General features: G+C 41.7%; 1 protein-coding gene across 1 annotated transcript in view; it reads right to left on the bottom strand.

The window, feature by feature from the left end:
• The window catches only part of nfs1 (NFS1 cysteine desulfurase), a 40,733-nt gene extending 19,678 nt beyond the window's left edge, over positions 1–21,055 (bottom strand). The window contains exons 1-7 of the mRNA XM_072244005.1: positions 20,868–21,055; positions 18,127–18,200; positions 15,612–15,728; positions 8,238–8,321; positions 5,933–6,085; positions 4,356–4,449; positions 3,218–3,352 (exon numbers count right to left, since the gene is read on the bottom strand). Coding sequence (XP_072100106.1) covers positions 3,218–3,352; positions 4,356–4,449; positions 5,933–6,085; positions 8,238–8,321; positions 15,612–15,728; positions 18,127–18,200; positions 20,868–20,997 — 787 coding nt within the window. The 5' untranslated portion in view covers positions 20,998–21,055. The remainder of the gene's footprint in view (positions 1–3,217; positions 3,353–4,355; positions 4,450–5,932; positions 6,086–8,237; positions 8,322–15,611; positions 15,729–18,126; positions 18,201–20,867) is intronic.
• Positions 21,056–26,105: the final 5,050 nt, after the last annotated feature.

Raw genomic sequence — 26,105 nt, 5'->3', positions numbered from 1 at the left:
GAGTATCGTCAACAGATTTGGCCCCACATCTCAGAAAGGATGTGTTGTTGTTGGAGAGTCCAGAGGTGGTTCAAGGATGATTCCAGGAATGAAGGGGTTAACATATGAGGAGCGTTTAGCAGCTTTGGACTCGTACTCAATGGATTCTAGAAGGATGTGGGGGCAGGGAATTTCACTGAAACCTACCAAATGTTGAAAGGACTAATAGGGTGGATGTTTCCTATGGAGGAGGCAGCCGGAACTAGAGGGTGATCTTTTAGAACAGAGATAAGGAGGAAATTTTTTAGCCAGAGTAGTGAATCTGTGGAATGCTCTGCCACACACTGTGGTGGAGGCCAAGGCCATGGGTATACTTAAAGGTGGAAGTTGACAGTTTCCTAATCAGTCTGGACATCAAAGGACATGGCAAGAGGCAAGTGTGTGGGGTTGAGTGGGATGTGGGATCAGCTGTGATGGAATGGCAGAGCAGTCTTGGCAGGCTGAATGGCCTAATTCTGCTTTTATGTCTTATGGTCTTATAGTCTAAAACAAAATCAAGAGATCTAATAACAGAGGAAGCCTGGGATTCAGTCTATCACTTAAATGGAAGGTAATCAATAATGGACCATTGCAAATTCTAGGCATTGCCACACTATTAAGGAGCCCAATCACTCAGAACATGCCCGCTCCTCATTGCTACCATCAAGGAGGTGGTACTGGAGTCTGAAGACACACACTCAATGTTTCAGGAACAGCTTCTTCCCCGCCATCACTAGATTTCTGAATGGACAATGAGCCCATGCACACCTCATTTTTTTCATTGCTCCATTTCTGAACTACTTAATTTATATATTTTTAAATTGTACTTCACTTCTAATATTATTGTGGATTGCAATGTACTGTTGCCACAAAACAACAAACTTAATGATATATGCCAGTGATATTAAACCTGATTCTCATTTATCCTGCATTGATAAATCCAGGGAATACTTCACAGCCATTGTTTGCCTCAAACATAACCTCCAAAAAAAAAATCATACCACACACTGCTAGTCTCTCAAAGTAGCCATTCACAATATAACCCAGGAAAATAATTCCTGACTAGTAGAGCTGCCATCACACCTCACCAATGACCAGAGCTCATCCTGACCTCTGGTGCCATACATGTGCAGTGTGCATTTTTTACTCGCAAAAACACCTGGACAAAACCACAGGCTGGTTTCCTCCCATGTGCTAAAGATGTGCAGGTTGCTCATGGCTTGTGTAAATGGACTGCACAATCTGACGCTGGTGGGAAGATGGGAAGTATATATTGCAAGGAAAATCAGTGGGGAATGGGATTGCTACATCAGCTGGGCCAAATGGGTTTTTTAGACCTGAAATATGAATATGGATTACACAAGATCAATTTACAGTAAGATTCCCAAAGGTAAAAAAAGTAGCTTGCTGTAAGCACAGCAAGCAAAACTGAATTACTCCTCTCAATTACATTCAAACAATTTATATCTAGAAGTGAGAAAGCTTGCAACCAAGCAATTGTCAATGGTTTGAACAGCCTAAAAGTACAATGGTATACAGTATTTACTGCAGTTTCAAAGGTTCCAAAAGATTCATTTATTAGAGTATACAACTCTGAAATTCTTCTCCAGATAGCCATGAAACCAAGAAAAGAAAGGCAGCACGAACACCAACCCCTGAATCCCTCCTCCCCAAACAAAGAACTGGCACATCGACTCCAAAATCCCCCTCCCACACACACACACACACAAAAAAAACCATAAGACTGGAAGAAAAAGTCCACAGTCCAAGTCCACATCCAAAAAGTGCAAAAACCTGGGCAACATTCGTCTTCTCCATAGTAGAGTGATCTCACTAGCGATAAAAAGGCAGTGTTCCCTCTCCATAGCAGAGTGATCTCAACAGTGATAAAAAGGCAGGCAGCCAGACAGTGCTTCAACCTCCCTCGTTATTTTAATCAGCAAACAATGGAAGCCTTAATCAGCAAAATGGAGTTGAAAACCGACTCGCAGCCTTCTTGCCATGCTACCCCTTCCTTCCGGAATTCTCTCAAAGACTGCAGAGCGCTGGAACTCCCAAATGATCTCTAAACTACAAATCACAGGCTCCAACAGTTCAAGAATACAAATTTGTTTTGATATACCTTGATCTATACATCAAATCCAAAAGCACCTGAGGGAGTAGCACCAGTGAACTCCCCCCCCCCCCCACCTGTGGTGCAAAATATTCAGACAATGGCATTTTGTTTAAAAACTAAGCTGTCCACATTCAGCTGAACAAATGTGATAAGCCTGTTACTTTTATCTCCAGAAAGATGCAATCACAGTCTAGAGAAGGTGTTCCAAACCTTTTTTATGCCATGGATACCTACTATTAACCAAGGGGTCAGTGGACCCCCAAGTTGGGAACCTCTGTGCCTGCTTATCATCTCAGATGATGTTTTGGGTCCAGCATACAAGTGTATTCACAAAGAAGGCATGGCAATGCCTCAACTTTCTCTGAAATTTGCATCAATTTGGCTTGTCACCAAAAATTTCAACAGCTTTTATAAATGCACAGTGGAGTGTATTTTGACTGGTTGCATCATGGCCCTGTATGGAAACAACAATGCCTAGGAATGGACGGCTACAAAGAGTGGTGTATACAGCCCAGTCCATCACAGGCAAAGCCCTCCCTGCCACTGAGCACATTTAAAGGGAGCGATACCACAAAAATGCAGCATCCATCAGCAAAGACTTCCACCATGCAGGCCATGACCCCTTCTCGCCACTATCATCAGGCAGAAGATAGAGGAGCCTAGCAAGATCAGGTACAGTTATTACCCAACAACTATCAGGCTCCTGACCAGTGCAGATAACTTCATTCACTGATTCTACAAACTACAGATTCATGTCCAAGGACTTCTTTCAACTCATGCTCTCAATATTTCTTTTTTTTAAATTTACACAATTTCTCTACCGTTGCACAATGGTTGTTTGTTAGACTGCTTATATGTAGATTTTTGTAAATTCCATTAAAAAAAATTTCTTGTAAATGCCTGTAAGAAAATTAATCTCAAATTAATAAATACAGTACTTATTATACTTTGATAATAAATTTACTTTTAACTTTAATTTATAGAAATGCTATCCTTCAGGTAACATTAATTTGAAGTTATTTTGTAGACAATTTCTACCGATGAGTTGTAGGTAACTTAGGCAGCAGATTCAAATAGTTTTACCTTTTGGCCCATAGATCTTGTGACCACTGATAGATAACAGATCAATCTTCATTTTGTTCACATCGATGGGAACTTTCCCAACAGCTTGTGCAGCATCCGTGTGGAAAAACACCTTGTGGGATTTGCAAATGTGACCTGCAAATACAAAAATAATTAACTGGTGGATGGATATAATTACCTCAAGCTGGATCTACCCTCAGCAACAAACTCTGTCGCATCATCGCGTAGAATTACTTAATTAGTTTATGTATCTTGTGATACAGCAGAGCAGGCCTTTCTGGCCCTCTTGTACCACACTGTCCCAGCAACCCTCGACAAACCTGATTAACACTAACCTAACCCTGGGACAATTTACAATGACCAATTATCCTACCCAATACATCTTTGGACTGTGGGAAAAAACTGGAGCACCTGGAGAAACCCCATGCATTCCACAGGAAGGATGTACAGAAACTCCTTACAGAATGGCACTGAAACTGAACTCCAAACTCTGGAACGCCTGAGCCGTAATAGCATTGAGCTAACCACTTTGCTACTGTTCATTATTTTCTTTGTAGCTTAACTTTCCCATGATCGCTTGTATTTTTATGTAATCACCTATATACATGTAAACGTTGAGTAAATTTTCCAGCACTTATAGTACAGATGTTTCTGTACTTTTCTAGAAGTTTCTTAGTTTTTTTTTGTTGGTGTCACACCACTTGCATCTGACTATTTTATCGATTAATTATTTTTACTGAAGATTTATTACCTCTAGTCTGAATATAAGACAAACATGACTTCATTTTCTTTGTCTTTCTTGGTTCATGCAATGCTTGATAAAACTGTTAGCAATAATTTTTATGTCTCATTATTGACTTCTGAAGAACCTTTGGATTGCAAAAAACATCAGGATCCAACACCTCTCACCCTCCACTAAAGGCTTTGACTCCTTGAACCACACAATCTAGATTTAGTACAATAGCCATCCCAGTGACCCAGCTTACTGAAGCAGCTTTGTGGTTTCCATTGCTATTTAACGTCCTCTTCTACAGGAACATCCAGTTACATAACAAACTACACTCAGCTGCAGTGAGCATGCTGATACCATAGGGGCTCAAGTAGAAAAAATACCAGCAGAGAGTAAATGTTAACATACCTATGTCTTCAATTGGTTGTTTTACTCCAATTTCATTGTTCACTGTCATTACTGACACCACACTGGTATCTGGTCGAATTGCTTTCTCCAATTCCTAGGAAGTACGGATAGAACAGTTAGAAAACATCTTAACTTTCAAAACCAACCGTTTAACAAACAGTGGGACTAGCCCATTTGGCTGTGGTCCCCAAGGTCCCCATTGTTAACACAGTCAGAATATTAACAGTGCAGAAACTAGAGACACCGGAGACTGCAGATGCTAGAGATGGAAAGCATCCAGCGACAGTCAACCTCTTGGGTTGAGACCTTTCATCGGTACTGGCTAAAACTAGATTGATACTCCATTGCAGCACCAAGCAATGTTGCAGCGTGGGAGAAATCATCCTTGTGGGTACCTTTTTGCACTCAAATGTACATTAATAAAATTACTTTCATTTTGAAGTAATGTGGACTTACCTCCAGTTGCTGAAAAATATCCCGTAGTCAAGGAACTGAGTTCAAGAGCTACGTGCTAATGTTGCAGCTCTTAAAAGGTCTAGTTAGACCACACTTGGAGTATTGCGTTCAGTTCTGGTCACCTCATTAGAGGAAGGATATGGAAGCTTCAGAGAGATTGCAGAGGAAATTGACCAGGATGCTGCCTGGATTAGACAGCATGTCTTATGAGGATAGGCTGAGTGAACTAGGGCTGAAAAGGAGCAAAGGAGAATGAAAGGTGACTTAAAAGAGGTGTACAAGATGATAAGAGGCATAGATTAAGTGGATAGCCAGTGCTCTTTATAATAGGGCAGAAATGGCTAATACGAGAAGGCATAATTTAAAGGTGACTGGAGGGAAGTATAAAGAGGGAATGTAAGAGGTAGGTTTTTTAAACACAAACAGTGGTGGATGCGTGGGATGCATTGCCAGGGGTTGGTGGCAGAGCCAGATACAGTATATTTGGGGCATTTAAGAGACTCTTAGATAGCACACGAATGAAAGAAAAATGGAGGGCTATGTGGGAGGGAAGAATTATATTGTTCTTGGAGTAGGTTAAAAGGTCAACATGACACTATGGGCTAAAGGGTCTGGATTGTGCTGTAGTGGTCTTTGTTCTATATGTTGTTCAACAAGTTCCAAAATGTCAAAAATCCACCATAACATGCCCCAGGAAAGCTGTAAGCCTAGAAAAGTTTTAGCTCAGCTTTTGGCTTTACCTCCAGTTTCAAACTATGCAATCAAAGTGTATCAATTAATATTTACAGAGTGCAGACCAGCATAATATTGGTCAACGTTTTCCTCAGTTAACCCCTTTAAAAGGAACCGCTGTAACTTCTGGATCAGGAATGGAAATAGGGATATTATAAGTCTTCTCCAAGTTATGTGAAATTTTAAGTGTTAACTAGACATAATCAATTATCCCTGGCTGGGATACTCAACCACACTCCCACCATAGAAAGAGCAGTAATGCTCCCAAGCAGCAAAGCATGCAGTGACTCTGATGGAAGAAATCCCCAAAACAAAGAGAGTTAAAGCCTAGAGGGAAAAAAAGCCGAAAAAAAAATCTTCGGGAGGAAACAACAGAATTAAGAATTTACCTCCAAATCAATCAGTCCATTTGTTTTCACTGGCAGATAGGTAACTTCAAAACCCTCAGTCTCGAGCATGCGACAAGAGTCAAGTACACATTTGTGCTCTGTCTGAGTTGTGATGACGTGCTTCTTTTTAGCTTTGTAAAACCTTGCAACACCCTGGAAATAATAGCAAACAAGACCGATCTAGAGCACAGAATTATTAACTATAAAATAAATCAAAAGTAAAGAGACAAACTTAGTTTTACTCTCCAGAATCTGTTGGGTGTTTCTCCTGAAAAAACTTAATATATATCAAATGTAATTGCTGTTTTTACAGAATTATATTACAGATGAAAAGGTTTAATATTAAAGATTGAAATGACTTAACTTTATTTGTCACATATACATTGAAACATACAGTGAAATGTATCATTTGTATCAATGACCAACAGTGTAAGGATGTGCTGGGAGCAGCCTGCAAGTGTTGCCATGCTTTTGGTGACACCATAGCATGCCCACAACTTACAAACCCTAACCTGTACGTTATTTGAATGTAGCAGGAAACTGGAGTACCTGGAGGAAACCCATGTGGTCACAGGGAGAACATACAAACTCCTTACTGACAGCAGCAGAAATGAACCCCAATCAGTGATCGCTGATTCTGTAAAATGTTATACTAATGAGCAGGGCTTATTTGGGGATTAATACGGGCAAGAGGGATCAGTATAGATAGTTACGATGCTTAGCATAGACTCTGAAGTGCCTGTTTTTATGCTGTGCAATTCTATAATTGAGATTGTTTCCAGATACCACCATGGGTATTGAGTGTGAGCAATAATTCCATTATATCCTTTGAGTTCTTCTTGGGTACGTCTCTAATGTTCCCAACACGAACCTTAGATCCCGCACCATCAGGCTCAGGAACAGTTATTTCCCTTCAACCATCAGGCTCTTGAACCAATATGGATAACTTCACCTACCTCAACTCTGAACTAATTCCACAACCTATGCACTCACTTTCAAGGACTCTACAACTCATTTTTGTAATACAGTCAACCCTCCTTATCCACGAGGGATTGGATCCGGGACCCCTCGCGGATACCAAAAAACGCGGATGCTCAAGTCCCTTATTCAATCTGTCTAAATACGGTGGACCTTAGAACCCAGCGGAACCCCGAACCTTATTTAACTTCTCTCAGTGCGGTGAACATTAGGACCCGGTGGTGGAGCTCTGAATCCGCAGTGCTTCTGTTCACGAAAATAATCACGATTGCGACTTAAAATAAAGTGGAAATAATAAAGCGATCGGAAAGAGGGGAAACGCCATCGGTCATTGGAAAAGCGTTAGGCTACAGTCAGTCAACGATCAGAACAATTTTAAAGGATAAAGTGAGAAAAGCCCTGCCCCAATTAAAGCTACAATTATTTTTTAAGCAACGCAGTGGTTTAATTATTGGGTTTTGGGGTTTAGGGTTTTTGATCCTTCACATCAACCCGGCTGGGACAGAGAGCACTTGGGACCGGTCTGTCACTGGATCGAACTCAGGAATTTCTGTTCCCCAGCCTGGCGCTGAAACATACATTTCTTAAGTGTTTTATATGCATAGAAAGGTAAAATATATACTATATACTAAGACAAATGTTTGACTAACTGACGTTAAATAATACTGGATGTACCTGTTCCGACTTACTTAGTATGATCACTTCCGGTTTTTTTTCGATCCCGATCCACGATAACCTACGCACATCCTCCTGTACACTTTAAATTATCTCTAGATTACTTATAATACTTAATACAATATAAATGCTATGTAAAATAGTTGTTATACTGCATTATTTAGGGAATAATGACAAGAAAAAAAGTCTGTACATGTTCAAACAACAAGTGCTGGAAGAGCATTTCTGGGTTTTCTCAATTTGCGGTTGGTTGAATTTGCACATGCGGAACTTGCAGATAAGGAGGGCTGACTGTATTATTTATATTCGCTTCTTTATAATTATTTTTTCTTTTTGTATTTGTACATTGTCATCTTTTGCACATTGGTTGTTTGTCTGGCTTTGTACATTTTTTTAAAATTGATTCTACTGTGCTTCTTTGACTCTAGTGTGAATGCCCGGAAGAAAATGAAGCACAGGGTAGCATATAGTGACATATATGCACTTTGGTAGCAAATTTACTACCGTCCCGCTGTGAGGAATGGACTTTCATCTGTCCCAAAGACACAGGTTAACTCCCACAATCAATGAACACTAATGAGGCAGATTAATGATTAACAATTAACAAACAACACACTGGCACATGCACAATGTCAAGTCAATGAAACCTTACCTTGATGGCGATGTTGTTTGACTCTGTAGCACCACTGGTGAAGATAATTTCTCGTTCATCTGCTCCTATCACAGCAGCTGTTTGCTGGAGTAACAATTGATTTAATTTACAAAAAGATTAATGTATGTTAAAACCTGTGCACCTCCCTGCTTTTGAAATGGAAAATTAGCCCAAAATTACATCCACTTTCTCCAAACAATTTGTAGGTGGAGAGTATCCTTGTATCCTGGAAGGTATCTCAGTAACTGAAATGTGTGGTAGTGGGTGGATAGGAAAGAGGACAACACACATCACTAAATGGTTAATATCAACAGTCCCCCCAGCTGACCTACTCCGTATATAAGCAATGTGGCAGCATCACACTGACTGGTAAATCATAGCTGAGTTTCAAGTTAGTTAACCAACACTAAATAAAAGAAACTTAGTCAGGATTTTTAAACTGCAAATTCAATAAGAGCAAAAAAGCAAAATAAAACACAGCTGGATGAACTCAGTGGGGACAAAGGGAGCATTAACACCATAAGATCATAAGATATAGGAGAAGAATTAGGCCATTTGGTCCATTGAGTTTGCTCCACCATTCCATCACGGCTGATCCAATTTTTCCTCTCAGCTCCAATCTCCTGCCTTCTCTTCCTTCATGCCCTGACTAATCAAGAATCTATCAACCTCTGCCTGAAATATAAAGACTTGGCCTCCACAGCTGCCTGTGGCAACAAATTCCACAGATTCACCACTCACTGGTAAAAGAAATTCCTCATCTTCGTTTTAATAGGATGCTCCTCTATTCTGATGCTGTGGCCTCTGGTCTTAGTCTCTCTCACCAAAGGAAACATCTTCTCCACATCACCTCTACCAAGGCCTTTCACCATTCAATAAGTTTTAACGAGGTCACCCTCATTCTTCTGAATTCTACTAAATACAGGCCCACAGCCATCAAACGCTCTTCATCTGACAAGTCAATCAATCCTGGAATCATTTTCGTAAATTTCCTTTGAACCCTCTCCAGTTTAAGCACATCCTTTCTACAATAAGCGCCCAAACCTGCTCACAATACTCCAAGTGAGGCCTCACCCTCACCAGTGCTTTACAGAGTTTCAACACTGCATCCCTGCTTTTATATTCTAGTCCTCTTCAAATGAATGCTAACATTCATTTGCTTTCCTCACCACAGACTCAAACTGCTAATTAACCTTTAGTCAATCCTGCACAAGAACTCCCAAGTCCCTTTGCACCTCAGTTTTTTGTATTTTCTCTCCATTTAGAAAATAGACAACCCTGTCATTTCTCGTACCAAAGTGCTGGACCATACATCTTCCAAAACAGTATTCCATCTGCTTTTTTTTGCCCATTCTCCAAAACAAAGTCCTTCTGTAGCCTCTCTACTTCCTCAAAACTACCTGCGCCTCCACTTATTGTCATATCGTCTGCAAACTTCGCAACAAAACCACCAATTGCATCATCCAAATCACTTACATATAACGTAAAAGAATCAGTCCCAACACAGATCCCTATGGAACACCGCTAGTCACCAGCAGCCAGCCAGGAAAGGCTCAATTTATTCCCACTCTTGGCCTCCTACCAATCAGCCATTGCTCTATCTATGCTAAAATATTTTCTGTAATTCCATGGGCTCATAGCCTGTTAAGCAGCCTTGTGTGACTCCTTGTCAAAAGCCTTCTGAAAATCCAAGTACACAATATCAACAGATTCTCCTTTGCCTATTCTGTTCGCTATTTCTTCAAAGAATTCCAACAGATATGTCAGCCAAGATTTTCCCTTGAGGCAACCATACTAACTACAGCTTATTTTATCATGTGCCTCCAAGTACCCTGACACCTCATCCTTAATAATCGACTCCAACATCTTCCCAATGTCTGAGGTCCGACTAATTCCTTTCTTGAAGAGTGCAGTGACATTTGCAATTTTCCAGTCTTCTGGAATCATTCCAGAATCTAGTCATTCTTGGAAGATCATTACTAATATTTCACAATCTCTTCAGCTATCTCCTTCAGAACTCTGGGGTGTACACCATCTGGTCCAGGTGACTTATCTACCTTCAGACCTTTCAGTTTCTCTATAGTTATGGTAACTTCACAACCCCGATACCTGAAACGTCAGCCATACTGCTGTGTCTTCCACAGTAAAGGCTTATGCAAAATACAAATACTTATTCAGTTCATCCACCAATAAGCCGTAGTCAGCATGGTTTCCTCAAGGGAAAATATTGCCTGACAAATCTGTTGGAATTCTTTGAAGAAATATCAAGCAGAATAGACAAAGGAGAATCGGTTGATATTGTGTACTTGGATTTTCAGTTCATCCTCATTAATACCTCTCTGGTATCATTTTCCAGCAGCCCAATATCCATTCTCACCTCTCTTTTACACTTTCATCCCCATTACTACCTCTCCGGTATCGTTTTCCAGCTGCCGAATATCCGTTCTCACCTCTTTTACACTTTGTATCTGAAGAAACTTTTGGTATTGCCTTTAATATTATTGGCTAGCTTACTTTCATATTCCATCTTTACCTTAATGGCTTTTTAGTTACCTTCTGTTGGTTTTTAAAAGCTTCCCAATCCTGTAACTTCCCATTATTTTTTTGCTCTATTATATGCACTCTCTTTGGCTTTTATGTTGGCTTTGGCTTCTCTTGTTAGCCCTGGCTGTGTCATCTTTCCTTTAGGATACTTCTTCCTCTTTGGGATGTATATATCCTGTGCTTTCTGAGATGCTTCCAGAAATTCCAGTCATTGCTGCTCCTTCACTATCCCTGCCAGTGTTCGTTTCCAATCAATTCTGGCCAACTCCTCTCTCCTGCCTCTATAATTCCCTTTACTCCACTGTAATATTGTTACATCTGACTTTAGCTTCTCCTTCTCAAATTTCAGGGTGAATTCAATCATATTATGAACACTTGCCTCTAAGGATTCATTGATCTTAAGCTCTCTACTCAATTCTGGTTCATTGCACAGCACCAATCCAGAATGGCTGATCATCTGGTGGGCTCAACCACGAACTGCTCTAAAAAGCCATCTCGTAGGTGCTCTAGAATCTCCTGTAATCCAGCACCAACCTGATTTTCCCAATCTACCTGCATATTGAAGTCCCCCATGACGATTGAAACATTGCCCTTTTGGCATGCATTTTCTATCTCCTCTTGTAATTTATAGGCCACAATCTTAGTATTGTTTGGGAGTCCATACAGAACTCCCATCAGGATCTTTTTGCCCTTGCAGTTCTTCAGCTCCATCCACAACAATTAGACACTTTCCGGCCCCATGTCACCTCTTTCAAATAGACAATAGGTGCAGGAGTAGGCTATTCAGCCCTTCGAGCCAGCACTACCATTCACTGTGATCATGGCTGATCATCCACAATCAGTCCCCTTTTCCTGATGTCTCCCCATATCCCTTCACTCCGCTATCTTTAAGAGCTCTATCTAACTCTTTCTTCAAAGAATCCAGAGAATTGGCCTCCACTGCCTTCTGAGGCAGAGCATTCCACAGAACCATAACCCCCTGTATGAAAAAGTTTTCCCTCAACTCCGTTCTAAATGGTCTACCCCTTATTCTTAAACTGTGGCCTCTGGTTCTGGACTCGCCCAACATCGGGAACATGTTTCCTGCCTCTAGCGCGTCCAGTCCCTTAATAATCTTATATGTTTCAATCAGATCCCCTCTCACCCTTCTAAATTCCAGTGTATACAAGCCCAGTCGCTCCAATCTTCCAACATATGACAGTCCCACCATCCCGGGAATTAACCTTGTGAACATTAGCTACCCTCCAATCTGCAGGAACTGATCCTGAATCTATAGAACATTGGAAAATGATTACCAATGTGTCCACAATTTCTAGAGCCACCTCCTTAAGTACCCTGGAATGCAGACCATCAGGCCCTGGGGATTTATCAGCCTTCAGTCCCATCAGTTTACCCAACACCATTTTGTGCCTGATGCGAATTTCCTTCAGTTCCTCTGTTACCCTAGGTCCTCTGGCCACTTTTCACTTTTATCAACAGAGCAACACCTCCCTCTCTGCCTCCTGCTTGTCCTTTCAATACAATATTGAAAGCTATAATCTTTCAGCCATGATTCAGTGATGCCTAGAAAAGCATATTTGCCAATCTGCAACTGTGCTGCAAGTTCATTTCCCTTATTCCATATACTGCATGCATTCAGATCCAACACCTTCAATGTTGTGTTCACCCTCTTCAATTCTGTCCACCTTTTTTGCTGCAACTCAACCTGTAGACTGCAATTTTGCCCTATCAACAGCCTCCCCTCACTACACATTGCCTCAGTTTGTAATCTAATCACAAACAAGAGAAAATCTGCAACTGCTGGAGATCCAAGCAACACACACAAAATGGTGGAGGAACTCAGCAGGCCAGGTAGCACCTATGAAAAGGAGTACAGTCGTGAGACCCTTCAGCAGTCCTCCTGAAAGTGGATTGTTAGAAGCTACAGCTGGATGCACTTCTTGCAGTTATAGCAATCTGGGACACAGGAGGTCTCCCTGTCTTCCCAAATCCGCAAAAGTAGGATTTCACTATCCTGCCTAGCATCTCTACTGTCCTAGCTGAGCAGATATAAAGTGAAGGGGAAAAAAACTTCAGGTTTTCTCTTTCTCTGAATGAAGCCCCTCTTTGATGAAGCATCCAAAAGCTGAAGCCTCAAGATCTCCACACTGACTCTGCCCACTCAGACAATTGCTGCTGAGTTTGCCCCGCCTTCCTTTAATTTGCTCTTACTAATCAAACCCAAATGCTGATTGGTCATTGGTGTATCGAGACAAAACACCATAGAAGATAACCAGTATAAATAGATAAGGGAGGAATGAGGTAAGGGCTGGTAAGTGATATTGGAAATAGGTAAGGTTGCGGGATGGTGGGGGGGGGGATAATGGGCAAAAGGAGCTGTGGAGGAGGGCTCAGGGTGCTTACAGTCACGTAAAGAGGGGTCTCGGCCTGAAACATCAACCATTTATTCATTTCCATAGATTCTGCCTGACCTGCTGAGTTCCTTCAGCATTTGTTTACAGACAAGACCCTTTGAAATCATCCAAAATCCATCCCAAGTAATCCTTGGATCAGCCTGCCAAATCATTCCATTCTCCTGGCATTTTTCCAGGACCCTGCAAATATTTCCCCTTAGTATATGATTTCCTTTTGGAAGTTATTGAAGTAGCCTTGGATTTAATTTGAGAATACAGGCAGAGTACTGAGATTCAAACCAAAATGATGAAAAGGTCAAACGTTTGCAGGCAAATTAGTACAAAGTAATAGAGCGATGTTAACGTCTGTGCCTTTAAAAGAAAACTGATAATAACTCAAATAAAAAAAATCATTTCAGTTATTAGGACATGGGATTCAAGTTAAACAGTGCTAACATATAGAGAAGGAAGTTATAAACACAAGAAGCTCTGCAGATGCTGTAAATCTTGAGCAATACAAAGAACTGGAGGAACTCAGTAAGCATGGCAGTGTCAGTGAAGGGGAATAAGCATTAGACGTTTCTATTCGAAACCCTTTATTATGATGCCTGTCCAAAACATCGACTGGTTATTCCCCTCTGTAGATGCTGCCCGAGTTTTTCCAGCACATTGCCTGTGTTGCTAGAAAAGGAAATTTACTTGAAACTGTGACAGAATTTAACATGCTATAGTCACAGCAAAACAGGAAATAGTGTTAGGGGAGGAAAATGAATATATAAAAAAAAGGCCCGTGTGTAAGATATGCACTAACAAATCCTCCCGAAATATAGAAAATGGATGCTCAAGTAGGTCAGTGTGAAGAAAGGCGAAGCGGGTGTTCAGCAGGCCAACGAAACTGAGTTTGATGATTGATTTAACAATACATACAATAAAAGGTCAAAGGAAATCATAAGTGGTTTGGGGAAAGCACAAAGCAACTACTGTTAGGTGGAGTTAGTTATTTTTCTCAAATTGCATCTGCCTTTTAAAATCTTCTACAGGCCAATGAAGTAGAAAATATGCACAGAGTCAAATCAAAGTCCAAGTACCAAATGTAATTGACTTTCAGCCAAACATTTAACAGGATCACAGTTAGAGAGCAACACACACAACATGCGGGAGGAACTCAGCAGGTCAGGCAGCATCTATGGAAATAAACAAGCAGTTGACATTTCTAGTTGAGACCCTTCTTCAGGACTGCAAAGGAAGGAGGAAGATGCCAGAATAAAAAGGTGGGGGGAGGAGAAGGAGGACTGCTAGAAGGTGATAGGTGAAGCCAGCTGGCTGGGATTGGTAAAGGGCTAGAGAAGTAGAAATCTGATAGGAGAGGAGATGCGATGGCAAAGGACAGGACAGAACAGACAGAGGAGACCCAGTGCTGGAGAACATTGGGCAGTCTTCCGTGAAACGTGAACATAATTGGAATGGCAAACAGGGAACAGTCAGGGTGTGTAGGGGAAGGTGAGTGTATGATGGAGCTTCCAATGATCCTGGTGAAGAATTCCAGCAGATCTATCCACTTGTCCCTTTGTCCTTTCTCATACCCACAAGTCCTCTGCTTATCTCTGCCAATACCCCTTCAGGCTAGATATTTTTGTCAAATGAACATTCAGAATCAGGTTTATTTTCACAAACATATGTTGTGAAATTTGTTTTGTGGTTTGTGGCAATATTACAACGGAATACATAATAAACTATAAATTACAGTAAGAAATACATATACATTATGTAGAGACAGAAATCAAGAAAAGGGAAAAAAGTGCCAGAAATGGACCAAGTGAATTTAAGAGCTGGAAGCTGGAGGCAAAGTTGATGAAATTGATGTGCTCAGCTTGGGTGTATGAAGCAGCACCAATTACAAACTGAATTGGCGGAATTAGAAGCTATCAGGTGAATGGACATGGCAGAGTTGAGAGGAACACAATACCATAAGACATAGGAGCAGAATTAAGCCATTTGGCCCACCAAGTCTGCTCTGTCATTCCATCATGGCTGATTTATTATCCTTCTCAACCCCATTCTCCTGCCTTCTCGTCGGAACCTTTGACATCCTGACTGATTAAGAGCCTATCAAACTCCGTCTTAAAGCACAGTTTTAAGGTGCTTGGAAATAGGTACAGAGGGGATGTCAAGGGTAAGTTTTTTTTTTATGCAGAGAGTGGTGAGTGTGTGGAATGGGCTATCAGCAACGGTGGTGGAGGCGGATACAATAGGGTCTTTTAAGAGATTCCTGGATAGGTACATGGAGCTTAGAAAAACAGAGGGTTATGGGTAACCCTAGGTAATTTCTAAAGTAAGTACATGTTCGGCACAGCATTATGGGCTGAAGGGCCTGTATTGTGCCATAGGTTTTCTGTTTCTATGCTAAATTTACATATTGACCACCTCTAAAGCTTACCTTTCTTGCTTTCTCCATAGCTGCTTCACTCTCCCAGCCATATGCATGTGTTCTTGAATGAGGGTTACCGTAGTAGTTGACCTGATAAGGGAGCATTGCATCCAACACCCTTGGATCCTAAGGGTTAATTAAAAGTAATAACACAAATAATACTTTGCACTTTCATAACTTCAGGATGAGAACATAGGTCCAAAACCAGCATGAATTTAAATAGTACTAAGTTCAAAGTACATTATCAACTATGTATATATTATACAAATTTGAGATTTGTCTCCTTACAGGCAGCCACAAAACAAAGAAACCTCAAAAGAACTCATAAAAAAGAAGGCTGTCAAAAATAAGAATTACAACCCTCTGAGAGGAAGGAATTCTCCAAGATGTGCAGGGGAAACAAGCTAAGAGACAGGAGAGGAACTGCGGTAGACTTTAAAACAATTGGACTATAATACTCAACAAGAGTTATCACACTAAAAGGATTCAAGCAGAAAGAGGCAAAATCTGTGACTAATAAAGGTATATGATAAACTTAAATTAAAAAATGTTAGACAAAAGGGTCAGGAAGATTTTAGGATCCAGACTGAAAAGTTCATGAGGAGGAAAATGAATTTTGGGTTTAAGGGCAACTGTAACAACTAGGCTGTCGGACGCGGCACCCCCAAATTAAGTTAGAATATAAAATGTTACAGTCCGACCCACGATGTTGTGCCAACCTCTTAACCTACTCTAAGACCAATCAAACCCTTCCCTCCTACATAGCCATCCATTTTTCTATCATCCATGTGGCTATCCAAAAGTTTCTTTAATATTCCTAATGTATCTGCCTCTATAATAACACCCCTGGCACAGTGTTCCATGCATCCATCACTTACTATATATTAAAAAATTAACACTGACAGCCCGCCCAACACTTTCCTCCAGTCATTTTCAAATTATGCCTCCTGGTATTAGCCATTTCTTCTGGGAAAATGTTTCTGGCTGTCCATTCGATCTATGTCTCGTATCATCTTGTTACACCTCTATCAAGTCACCTCTCATCCACTTTGCTCTCTAGATCAGCCAGTGATCAAGTAGCCCTAATAAAACTCAAGTCTGTCAAGATACAAGGAAAAACATTCCAATAAGTAAAATTATACCTCACATGAAGGAAGGTGGCTGTGCTTTATGGCAGTTAAATATCCCAGCCCTGGGATAGGGCAAGAGTTCAGGGCAATATCCTAGGTCCAACCAGCTGCAACTGTTTCACCTGTGACTTTCCTTTCACGATAGCAAAATCTATGCTTTCTGACCAGTCAGTCCCCCTCCCATTTCCATATACAAGATCAAGACCTAGGGAACTTTCAGGCCGCACCCAAGTGGAGGAGGTTGGAACACTGATATCTACAAGTCTGGGAGTCCAGAGCCAAGGACTGGAGGTTGGAGTCCTGGCGGTGGTCTGACTGTGTGTGAGGGCGAGTGGGTGGGAAAGGGGCTTGTTTCGGTGTTTTGTTTTATTGTTCTTGTTGTGGCTTATGTTGGCACTGGAATGTGTGGTGACACTTGCGGGCTGCCCCCAGCACTTACTAAGGTTATGTTGGTTGTAAACAACACATTTCACCGTATGTTTGGATGTACATGTGATACAACGAGCAGCTCCCAACAGGATTCCAACTGAAATGCTTGACATTCATTTGCCCTCCCATCACTGAGTCTCCTTTCAACACTTTCAGGGTACCACAGTGCAGAACAACACAAATGCCATAGCTACAAGAGCAAGTCAGAGGCAAGGTATCCTGCAGTGAGTGTCTCACCTGTTGACACCAACAAAGACTTTCCACCACAAACAAGGAACAAGTTAGGAATATAATGGAACACCACCCAGATTCAGATATATTTATCACATGGTATTGAAACGTAGACCCGGCTGGTGGCGTAGTGGCATCAGTGTCGGACTTCAGGACAAAAGGTCCCGAGTTCGAATCCAGCCGGCTCCCCTGCACGCTTTCCATCCGTGCTGAGGTATGAGCTGGTGATCTGTTTGGAAACTCACCCAGCAGAAGGCAATGGCAAACTACTGCTGTAACTTGCCTCATACACGGTTCCCCACTACGTCAGAGAGGCGTGGTGGGAAATCCTCTGCTAACCGGAGAAGCTCCGGATGCGACATACCTTTTCTTTTATTGAAACATACAGTGAAATGTATTGCCTGTGTGAAAAACCAAGGATGTGCTGGGGGCAGTCCGCAAGTGTTGCCACACATTCTGATACCAACACAGCGTATCCACAATGTTCATCAGAACAGTAACAACAGCAAAACGAGCCTGCCTTCCTTCCTTCCATTCACACTATACTGAGTTCAAAATATATCACTTCCCTGGAGCACCCTACCAACAGCACTTTGGCAATGCCTTCATAAGAAGGAATTTAACAGATCCAAGTAGCAGTTCACGGTACCTTCTCATAGGATCAAGGATGGGCAATTAATATTGTTAATGACACCCATATCTCAAAAATGAAAAAGCAAATAAAAAATCTGTACCATTGGTGTTGTTGCCTGGAAATCCAAGTACAGAGGGCGGAGTGCATTTTCTTGAACTTTTGAAGCCTTGCCATCTGTTAAAGCAATAAGAGTTTGATAATTACAGAGTTCAGAACACAGAGTTAATAGTGAAGTACAGCTGGTTATTCGGGTTTGCACAGATTTTTGTACACAAGGGCAGCATAATAGCATAAAACGAGGCACAGGAGCACAGAAGCATTGCAGTTAGCTGAACAGTTTACAGCGACAGCCATTGGGGTTCAATTCTCACGGCTGTCTCTAACCTCCAAGAGGACCATGACCTTGTCATAGGATTTGAATGTTTGGAGGTTTGTTTGCTTCAATCACCTAGACAGCGATGTTGGCTAGAGTCAGGACTTTGTACTTTGGCTCTTGGTTGGGTCAGCCAAGGGGGTCAAAGGGTAGAGGTCAGACTAAGAATGGTCAACCAGTCCTTCAGGCTCAGCTCTGGGCCAACAACCTTGAGTGGTCAAAAAAACTGTTTTGATGAATTCTTTTATACAGATGGAGTCGAAGGACATTCCTTGCTCCCCCTAACGTCAGTGATTAAACGGGCAGTAAGCCGCTAATGAGCTTGTGGGTCCTTTGGGCTGTCTATACACACTCCACACGTGTACAGGTTAGTACATGCTAGTAAGCTGTGAGCATGCTGTGTGGCTGCCAGAAGCCTGGTGATAGTTGTGAGCTGCCCCCAGCACATATTTGTAATGCATTGGCTGTTGCATTTCACTGTATGTTTTGATATACAGTAGACATGGCAAATAAAGCTAATCTTTATCTTTACATCCTTTAAACACCTTGTATTTTCATTTTCAGCATTGCCTCAAATGCAATTCCAGTAATAATAACAATATACCGATTAAATGTAGAGAACAAGCCAAATCTCCCTCCTGCACATGAACCATGTTTATTGTCCACTGTTCAAGGTTTGGAAAGTAAATCAGGTGTTTATCTGTACTTTTGAGTTACTCTGATTCAGAGTCACCAGAGGCTGAGTTGTAAAGCGAAGTTAAACACAACGTGCCTTTACGCCCAGGAGACTGAGGTGTGATCTTAGAGATATACAAAATCATGAAGATTTTTTGCCAGGGTTGGGGAATTGAAAACTAAAGGATGTCATTTTAAGGTTAGAGCTGAAAGGTTTAAATGAATCTGAGAGCAACTTTTTTTTTTAAACAGTGGGTTGTAGATATGTGGACCCATCTGCCTGATGAGCTGGTAGAGATAGCTATTACATTTAAGTACTACATGGATAGGTATATGGGCTAAGTGCAAAGAAATTGGATTGCAGTGGATTCTGGTTAATTAGGACACATCGGGACCCGTACAATTTGACCCAATTAAGTGGCTGCCCAGCTCCCTGGCGGGTCATGGGAATAACACTACCAGATCGCTGGTCGGCATCGTTTATGGTTACCATAATAAAGCAACATCCATCATTGAAGATCCTCACCACCTCGGCCATGCTCTTTTCTGTTCAGGACATGCACCACCAGGTTCAAGAACAGTTACTACACCTCAGCTATCGGGCTCCAGAACTACACTCATTTAAGGATTCTCATCTAGGTATTTCATGCTCATTATATTGCTATTTATTATCTGCATAGTTTGTTTACAGTTTGATGTTTACAGTTTATAGATCCTGTTTACAGTTACTGTTCTATAGATTTGCTAAGAAAGAAAAGAAATCTCAGGGTTGTATGTGGTGACATGTATGCACTCTGATAATAAAATTTACTTTGAACTATGATGGTATCTGATCTTCAAACTTCCAATTTTTGTTTTTGATTAATGAAAACATTCCTGGCAAATGTTATTAGCCCAAGTTTCATGAAATAATTAAAACTGCATTAAAAAAAAACTAATCGTTGTTTAAATGAGTAACAAATCATGCATCTAAGTGAAATACAGAACAAATTATAACACTATCAGTACTACAACAGTACTATAAAACTGTATTAGTTCCTAGTGTGGGCACGTGGTCAAGTGGTTAAGGCACTCAACTAGCAACCTGAAGGTCGTGAGTTCGAGCCCCAGCCAAGGCAGCGTGTTGTGTCCTTGAGCAAGGCACTTAACCACACAGTGCTCTGCGATGACACCGGTGCCAAGCTGTATTGGCCCTTGCCCATCGTTCTCATGGAGAGGGGAGACTTGCAGCATGGGCAACTGCTGGTCTTTCATACAACCTTACCCAGGCTCGCGCCCTGGAGAGTGAAGACTTTCCAGGTGCAGATTCATGGTCTCACAAGACTAACAGATGCCTCATTAGTTCCTAATAGTTATCAGTGGAAGAATTCATCCAACATATGCTGCTGTGTTCTCTTGATCAACTGTAAAGGAACAGATGATGGACTGCCTTCATACAATTATTTGCCTCCAAATCTTCTTTTTCATTGTAACATTCAAGATGATTATCTTCAAATATTTTCAAATTCCGAACTTGCTGAAGTGAAATTGTTTCATTTTCAATTTCTAGCATCTGCAAGCCTGAAAGCTTGAAACCGCGGTGAGCAAAGCAGTTCAGAATTGTCTTACTACTTATTTCTCACCAACTATCAGTGACAAAAAAACTGTTTTCGAACGCACGCACAACGGATGCGATTTAAAAATGGTTCTCCCCCCCCCCACCTGCTCCCATCCACTCCCCACCCTCACCCCTACTGCTCGCTACCACAGCCCTCCCTCATCCCTTCCCCCACCCCAACCCCCACCAAGCTCACCTTGTCCAGCAGCCTCCCTGCGGCCGACAGCTACACCGAACCGCCGACACCCGGCGGCCCGGACGGCGGACCACGCCCGAACGGAGCGCCCACACAACATCGCCAACCGCAACCGAAAACACTCGGTCATCCACCCCACAGCCCTGAGCGGAAACCCTGCACGACCCTTCACCCTGACAACGGAAATGACATCACCACGGTGCCGCGACGATGACGTGAGACGCACTGTTGTGGGAGAAAAACGGAACTTTTAAACTCGGCTTTAAAGTAAATGTATCAAAGTCCATATACAACACTGAGCTTGCCATTCACAGTAAATACAAAGAAGCATCAATGAAATCCACACACAAGACGGACAACCAATGACAAACTGCAAATACAAAATCAAAAGAAAAACACCAACGTCATGAGAATAAATAAATAATCAATAAATATTAGCAACTTGAAATAAAGGATCCATTAAATATTTCCGGGAGAGAGGTAGACAACTGACATTTTAACCCTACGGCTGAACGGGTGAATAGAATCTGCGAGGGGAACTACGGCCAGGATGAAGATGACAGCTCGGGAGGGGTGAGCTCAACGTAGTGTGGGGATTAAATTGTTGGCTGGGTGGGTAATTGGGGTGTTAGAGGTGCTAACAGAAGTGTTGTGGTAAGTGCTAAACAGCTCCAGCTGCTCCAGTGGAGGGGGAAAGTATTGGCCAACTTGGAATTGGTTCTACTATTGTCACGTGTAACAATCCCAATGACAAAATTGCAGGTGGTCTGATTAATAAGTTTGCAAATGAATAACACAAAAATTGGAATGTTCTTTGGGAGCAAGCCCATATGTCCCTAAAGGTCACAACATAAGTGTTCTCATTATTTATATTTGCATTTGCAGGTTATTCTCTTCTGCACTAGGAATTTTTTTTGTTCACATTAAAATACTCCGCAGATGCTGGGGTCAAAGCAACACTCACAACACGCTGGAGGAACTCAGCAGGTCGGGCAGCATCCGTGGAAAAGATCAGTCAACGTTTCGGGCCGGAACCCTTCGTTAGGACTGAAGAGGGAAGGGGCAGAGGCCCTATAAAGAAGGTGGGGGGAGGGTGGGAAGGAGAAGGCTGGTAGGTTCCAGGTGAAAAACCAGTAAGGGGAAAGATAAAGGGGTGGGGGAGGGGAGGCAGGGAGGTGATAGGCAGGAAAGGTGAAGAAGGAATAGAGGAAAACACAATGGGTAGTAGAAGGAGGCAGAACCATGAGGGAGGTGATAGGCAGCTGGGGGAGGGGCAGAGTGAAATAGGGATAGGGGAAGAGAGGGGGAGGGAATTACCGGGAGAATTCTATGTTCATACCAAGGGGCTGGAGGCTACCTAGACGGTATATGAGGTGTTGCTCCTCCAACCTGAGTTTAGCCTCATCATGGCAGTAGAGGAGGCCATGTATGGACATATCTGAATGGGACTGGGAAGCAGAGTTGAAGTGGGTGGCTACTGTCTGTTGTGGCGGAAGAAGCGGAGGCGCTCGACCGAAATGAATTTTTTTCGTTCATCTTCCATTCTGTTACTGTATATAGATTTGCAATATGCCCACAGAAAAAAAAAACTGAATTTCAGGATAGTATATAGTGATATACATGTACTTTGATAATAAAATTAATTTGAATTTTGAACCTTAAATGGATAAAGGTTGTGTATGTCATGTACCTTCATCGGTCAATATTTTCAGTAGTCATGTTACAGCTGATAAAATTTTGGTTGGGCCACATTTGGAGTATGGCATGTTGTTCTTAATCAGTCAGGGCATGAAGGGTTACGGGAAGAAGTCAGGAGATTGGGGCTGAGCAGAAAATTGGATCAGTCATGATGAAATGGCAGAGCAGAGTCGATGGGCTAATTCTGCTCCTATATCTTATGGTCTTAATGTCACAGCATGCGTGGAATCTTTGAGAAGATGCAGAAGAGGTTCACCAGGATGTTGCATTGATTAATAAATATTAGCATAACAAAAGGCAACACAGTGGAGCAACAGTTAGTGGAACTCTGCGGTCCTACTTGGGGGTTCAGTTTCCACCGCTGGCTGTGTTCTTCTGATTTCCTCCCACAGTACAAAAGACCTACATTCAGGGTCCAGAAATGGGGCGACACTTGTGGACTGCTCCCAGCACATACCCAGGCTGTTTGGGTATTGCCCAGCCCATTTGCTCCAGACCTAATCACAACCTTAGTCCAAACGTAGATCAACACGCAGAATTCCAGGATTGAGGTGAGGGTGATTTCCCTTGACAGTAATGCTCCCGAATGAGTGGACATTAAAAGAAAACCTACAGTCTTTGGAGACATACTTTACACATAGAACATGGTTGTGGTGGTTGATGGTCAATCATCCCAGCCCCTGGAGATTACTGCAGGAATTCCCCAGGTCTGATTATGTTCAGCTGCTAAAATTACTTTCCTTCCATTGTGAGCATCGGTAACAATATTGAATTCTTCCCTTGCCTGAATGTAGCAAAACCTACCCATCACACAGATATGAAATTGTAAGTGGCACTTGCCCCTCTATCCATCATCATCAGCTCCATAATGGACATCTTCAAAAGGAGGTGCTTCAAGAAGGCAGCATTCAACATTAAAGACCTTCACTATACAGGATATAGCCTCTTCTCCTTACTACCATCATGAAGGAGACACAGTGTGAAGACACTAACATTTCAGGATGAACAACTTCTCTGCAATTGGATTTATGAACTGTCCATGAATTTTGCTTTTTTTGCACTACCCATTTTATCTTATTATAATGATGTTTCTTTTCATGTATTGCACTGTAAATCTGCCACAATAAATTCACAACCTACACCAGTGATAATAAATCCTTATTTTGATCCTGGAAGCCGTACAACTGCCCTTGACCTTCTATCAATAGCCTGAGGGTCACAATTGGCCTGACATTTTACTGTACCATCCACAAGTACTGCAGATTGAACAGGCAAGAGACTGCATGTGTCACACATCACCTAACATGCTGATGTCTACCATTTACAAGGAGTGTGATGTAATACTCAATTTGCTAGTGTGGGGAAGGGTATCTCCTAAGAAGCCACTACCAATACAAGGCTAACTTTTCAATAGTTCACCATTTTCTCTCTCCTTTAATTAAGGGTTTTACATTCACTACTTCCCAATCTATGGAAAGGCATGATCAAGCCGAAAGCACAAAGATTTGCAAGGACGTTCCCTGGCTGGTGAATTGTAAGGAGATACTTGAGGCTCTTTCTCTCGAGAGGATTAGAGGTGACTACAACAGGTACAGTGGATTCCGGTTAATTGGGCCATCAGTTACCTGGGCAGCGGCTTTATTTGGGACAACTCTTACCCAAGAACAAAAACTATTGAGAAAATAGCTGGAATTTCCTTTGTTTATTTGGGTCACTATGCCACTTAATTGGGACAGGAGACTGATGCTGAACTAGTGTTAGTCGCATGCACTTGCGAAGCTGTTAAGACACTACATTGTAGCATACAGTTTCTAAATAACACGTTGCATATTTTTGCATTCAAACAGCAGTGATTCTTGTCACTGATAGTTGAAGAGCAGTATGAAAATTTGGAACTGTTTTTGCACACTGCAATTTCAAGTATTCAGGCTTGGAGATGCCAGAAATGACCTGGAGTGAAGATGAAACGATTTCACTATAGTGACCATGTCCCGCTTCACCACTTCGACAGGCATGGATACGTCACCAGGTATGGATAGCTGGCAGCTCTTATACTCTGGTGAGAAAGGTACGTACATGCCCTCATATGCAGAGCCAGCTCCAGCAGACTCGGTGGATGAAACCCTCGGAGAGGTCCAACAGCCAGCAACTGTTATGGAGAGCAAAGGGCATGACGGGGCAGAGGAAGTCATGGTCATTCACTGAAACTAAGGAAGACTACTCATACTACTGGACCTGGACTTCCAAGGTCAAGAGAGTGCAACTGCCCAGTACTACAGCTTTTCTACTTTATATAAAATTCAGTTAGGTAGAAAGCCAATCTACCTGGGGTTGTAGGGGTGTCTAGAGGGCATCAGTTCAAGGTGGGAGGGAGGACTTTAAAGGAAAGGTAAATTTTATCCACGTGGTATTTCTATCAGGAATATACCAGAGAACAATAACACTACTTAAGGAACATCTGATTCAGTATTGATGGGCATTAAATTTGACATGAAAATGGTGTTCATGCTGTTTAATTCTATGAAGAATCAACAGACTGCATACCATCCGGCCATATACCAAGCAAATTTGGAAATCATTCTTTCACCAAAATGCTGGAGGAACTCAACAGTCAGGTAGCATCTATGGAAAGGAATAAAGGGTTGACATTTTGGTCGGAGTGTTTATATAAGGACTGGAAAGTAAAGGCCTTGGACTGAAATGTCAACACTGTTCTTTTCCATAGATGCTGCCTCACCTGCTGAGCTCCTCCAGCATTTTGAGCTACACTGTTCTTTCAGCATTTGCAGAATCTCAGGTTTATTCTTTCACCATTACACAGGTATACCAATAGAGAGGACTGCAGTTAACTCAAGATGGTACCTCACCACTACCTTCAAGGCAATTAAACAGCAAGCCTGCATCCCCTGACACCTGAACATTCAAAGTCAAAAACTGTTTAACACTTAACACCATGTATCAAGACACGAAGGGATATTCTAATTGCAGAAGAATCCAAATCAACCAATGGATTGTGAAGGAATGCTGGGAATCAAAGATTTTATATTACTGATTTTCTGGCACTCTTGAACTAGAAACACAATCTAAAAAAAGATGTCAAGCTGAAATAGTGGCTGCTAACCAATTGTTAAGATCATATAGGACAGGAGTTCCCAACCCTTCTTTAATGCAATGGACCAATACCATTAAGACATCCATGGACCCCAAGTTGGCAGAATGGCAGTGAGATTAACTATAGTTCATTGGATGCTCAGGGACTATTTAAAAAGTTACATTACAAGCCTTTTGGCCATATCTTCCCCATTTTTATAACCTTCAAATATGATTGCTCTTTACAATTGAGCCATTGAGCATCTCATATTTTCAATGCTGTAAAATCTGACTGGTAATATGGGTCAATTCAAATTTTAAGAAGTGTGCATCAGTATTTTATCTTTTGACTATTGTGCATCTGAAGATTAATCTTATAAGGCAGCTTTTAAGCATTAACCTACTTGCTTTAGAAATTTTGAGATAAAACAAGGACACCCATAACAAGTA

Source organism: Mobula birostris, chromosome 2 (genome assembly GCF_030028105.1).
Source record: "Mobula birostris isolate sMobBir1 chromosome 2, sMobBir1.hap1, whole genome shotgun sequence".
NCBI lineage: Eukaryota > Metazoa > Chordata > Chondrichthyes > Myliobatiformes > Myliobatidae > Mobula > Mobula birostris.
Note: the sequence above shows the minus strand (reverse complement) of the source record. Positions and strands in the feature narration are given on the sequence as shown.